The 3,366-nt window shown below is 40.1% G+C and overlaps 1 protein-coding gene across 1 annotated transcript in view; it reads right to left on the bottom strand.

Annotated features, from left to right (window-relative positions):
• Positions 1-1,775: 1,775 nt before the first annotated feature.
• rsu1 (Ras suppressor protein 1) overlaps positions 1,776-3,366 on the bottom strand; it is a 30,745-nt gene continuing 29,154 nt past the window's right edge. Inside the window, exon 9 of the mRNA XM_055022760.1 lies at positions 1,776-3,219. Within this exon, the coding sequence (XP_054878735.1) occupies positions 3,117-3,219 (103 nt within the window). The 3' untranslated portion in view covers positions 1,776-3,116. The remainder of the gene's footprint in view (positions 3,220-3,366) is intronic.

Genomic DNA, 3,366 nt, shown 5'->3' with positions numbered 1-3,366 from the left:
GAGAGAGGGAGAGAGAGAGGGGGAACAGAGAGAGGGAGAGAGAGAGAGAGAGAGAGAGAGAGAGAGAGAGAGAGGGGGAACAGAGAGAGGGAGAGAGAGAGAGAGAGAGAGGGGGGGAACAGAGAGAGGGAGAGAGAGAGGGGGAACAGAGAGAGGGAGAGAGAGAGAGAGAGAGAGAGAGGGGGGGAACAGAGAGAGGGAGAGAGAGAGAGAGAGAGGGGGAACAGAGAGAGGGAGAGAGAGAGAGAGAGAGAGAGAGAGAGAGAGGGGGAACAGAGAGAGGGAGAGAGAGAGAGAGAGGGGGGGAACAGAGAGAGGGAGAGAGAGAGGGGGAACAGAGAGAGGGAGAGAGAGAGAGAGAGAGAGAGAGAGGGGAACAGAGAGAGGGAGAGAGAGAGGGGGAACAGAGAGAGGGGGAACAGAGAGAGGGAGAGAGAGAGGGGGAACAGAGAGAGGGAGAGAGAGAGAGAGAGAGAGAGGGGGAACAGAGAGAGGGAGAGAGAGAGGGGGAACAGAGAGAGGGGGAACAGAGAGAGGGAGAGAGAGAGAGAGAGAGAGAGAGAGGGGGGGAACAGAGAGAGGAGAGAGAGAGAGAGAGAGGGGGGGAACAGAGAGAGGGAGAGAGAGAGAGAGGGGGAACAGAGAGAGGGGGAACAGAGAGAGGGAGAGAGAGAGCACTAACCCAGGTGTATCAAGGTTAGGCACCAACACAGCAACTTTTAAACTGTTAGCATCTGCATGTGTAATTGCAAATCATTTCTACAAAACAAATGTCATATTGTGTCTTATGAAAGTATTCAGATGGCAGAATTAGGAAATCATTTCAAGAACACTATCTTTTTAAATCTAATAATATAACAAATGTGACAAACTGGCAACCTGTCCAGAGTGACCCGCCTCTCGCCAGGAACGCTTCTGGAGACAGACACAGCACCTCCCCACCTCATTAGGGACGAAGGTGTAAGAACATGGATGGATGGAATATGACAAACAAAATAAACAGGAAGAACAAGAAACTGATCTTTTCACTGTTTCTTCTAAAGGACACTCTACACACTGCAAGATGTTGCTGTTTCACTGTTACCTCCAAATGTCAACCTGTTTTGGTTTCAATGAGATAAAAACCGCATAATAAGAAACAATCTCATTTTTCGATGTTCCTCTATTCATTTCCCAGCTCTAGCTGTCAAATGCTTCCACAGTATCTATTGGACAACAGTACAGAAAATATGTCTGCGTGACCTGTGACAAATGAAGGTCTCTGGAGTTCTGAGTGAACCTGAGACTTTCTGTAGCGATTCAACTAATTGGATTGTGATTTTCTTCTAGGATTTCTTTAAATCTCCATTTATGGAATGAGTGTGCAATAGAAATCGCCCAGGGCTCACCATTTGAGGATTAGTGTTGTGAGCCGTATTTGCTTTATCTGAGGTATCTCAAAGATATGAGGCAAAACTAAAGATTTTACTGATCGTAGATCATATCACTTACGGTGACAAAAATAAACATAAAAATATGACATTAAACCCCAACAGCAATGATCAGTCTGCTGTTTCTATGTAGAGAAACATCAGCACAAAAAATCACCAGGATAATGTCCAGGTAGTGTGCTCTAAATGGACTAGTTGTTAAGAAATGAAACAGTAAACCATATACAAAATAATTAGCTCTATGTAATGTTCTTTTATGACATGATATGACCGGATAAATGAACTGACCTGAATATAAAATTACAGAAAATAAGTTACAAGTTAAATCAAAACAATGAACAGTGGTTAATTTCTCAATCATTTATTGACAAAAGCAAAATATGGATTTTTATCAACTTACTTGTGGCAAAAAGCAAAAATGTTCTAATAACTAATTAAGCATTAAATATAAAATGAAATATATCTGAAGGCACAGAGGTAAAAGTGGGAAGAATCAAACAGTGGAAGATGCAGTGAGAGAATATCAGCTTCATCAGTTTCCAGTCACCAAGGTCTGAAACTCTTCAGAAAATCCCAGTTCAATGAAAAAACCCAGCTGTCGACGTCACTGGGGTCTGACATTCAACACCCCGCATCTCATTTAGGACACAATCTGAAAACATACTAAGATCATTACATATCAATTTATGTGTTTATATATGTATATAAAAAACAAGTAGGTTCATATTTCTGTTTTCTTCGTATTTTATGTTATCTGCGGTTGCTCTACAAAACCTGCCACTACTGGTTGCCAAAGAAACACAAATATGCAAACAAGGCTGGTGATTATTTTCTCAGCATAGATTATCAGCAGGAGTATATCCTCCCTGCTGGTAAGTAAAAGAAATGTCAAATTTCAGAAGAAAATGAAAACTAAGAGCAAAATAACAGGTAAATATTTTAAACACTTTTCAGTCTTTTCTCTTACAACATGTTAGATGTCCAGAAGCTTTTAAAGTAAAGCTTTAAAAGCTTTACTTTAAGAGTACATGATTATGTACTTGAACATGATCATATTGTGAAGCGTGTGCTTAAGAAAACTAAGCAAAGCAGATGTTATAGCACACCTGTTTCAACTGGACAAAGGAACTAGGAGAAGCATCATCTCTCATCTCTAATTTAAGCCTAATTTGGATTTTAATCCTCAGATTTTCTTGGTGTTTCACTTTGGCTGCTAATAAAAAAGTAACAGGATTGTAATGAAGTAGAAAAACCAGCCAAGACAGAAAAACACAGATTGAAATAATGAGTTAAGATCAGTGAGGATACACAGCTGTTAACCGGGATCTTTCAGAGTTTAATACTGTACAGTCTTTGTTTTCATTTATAGCAAAGTGCACAAGTAATAATAGTGTGTTGAGTTATTTAGCAGCTGTCTTCCACAAGTATTTTTAAGCAACGTGTCTTTTTCATTTGGTCTAGAGCTCTTTAAAAGCAAGATATTTTTTCCACAAAGTGTTAAAAATGTAAAATTCCCTTTATGTATGTAAGCTTCCTTCATTAGCACATAAAGCAAAAGGAAACGAAAATGCGCAAAAACCACTGAAGATTGAAAATAAGACATGCAAAAACGACCTAACTTGTTAACATGACATGCAGACAGTTTGGCTGATAGGTGAAGGCTCGTCTCCATGCTCAATTTCCTCTTCATTTGTTCTTGGCAGCGAGTGGCTTGCGGCTGATCTTCCTGCTCTTATCACTGCTCTTCTTCGGAGGCTCTGGGTTAGCCTGCATGTGTCTACCATAGAGACTGGGAACACAGCAACAACAATCATGAGCAGACAGATTTAAAATGATCTGAGAAAATGATTTGATTCTTTAAAAGTTGTAAGAATTTACTCAGCAATTTGGCAAATAAAATGATGAGTCAAATCTTTTAGTCCAGACAATAATGCCC

This window comes from Poeciliopsis prolifica, unplaced genomic scaffold, assembly GCF_027474105.1.
Source record: "Poeciliopsis prolifica strain line A6 unplaced genomic scaffold, Auburn_PproV2 SCAFFOLD090, whole genome shotgun sequence".
Taxonomy (NCBI): Eukaryota; Metazoa; Chordata; class Actinopteri; order Cyprinodontiformes; family Poeciliidae; genus Poeciliopsis; species Poeciliopsis prolifica.
This window is presented reverse-complemented; position numbering and strand designations above follow the sequence as displayed.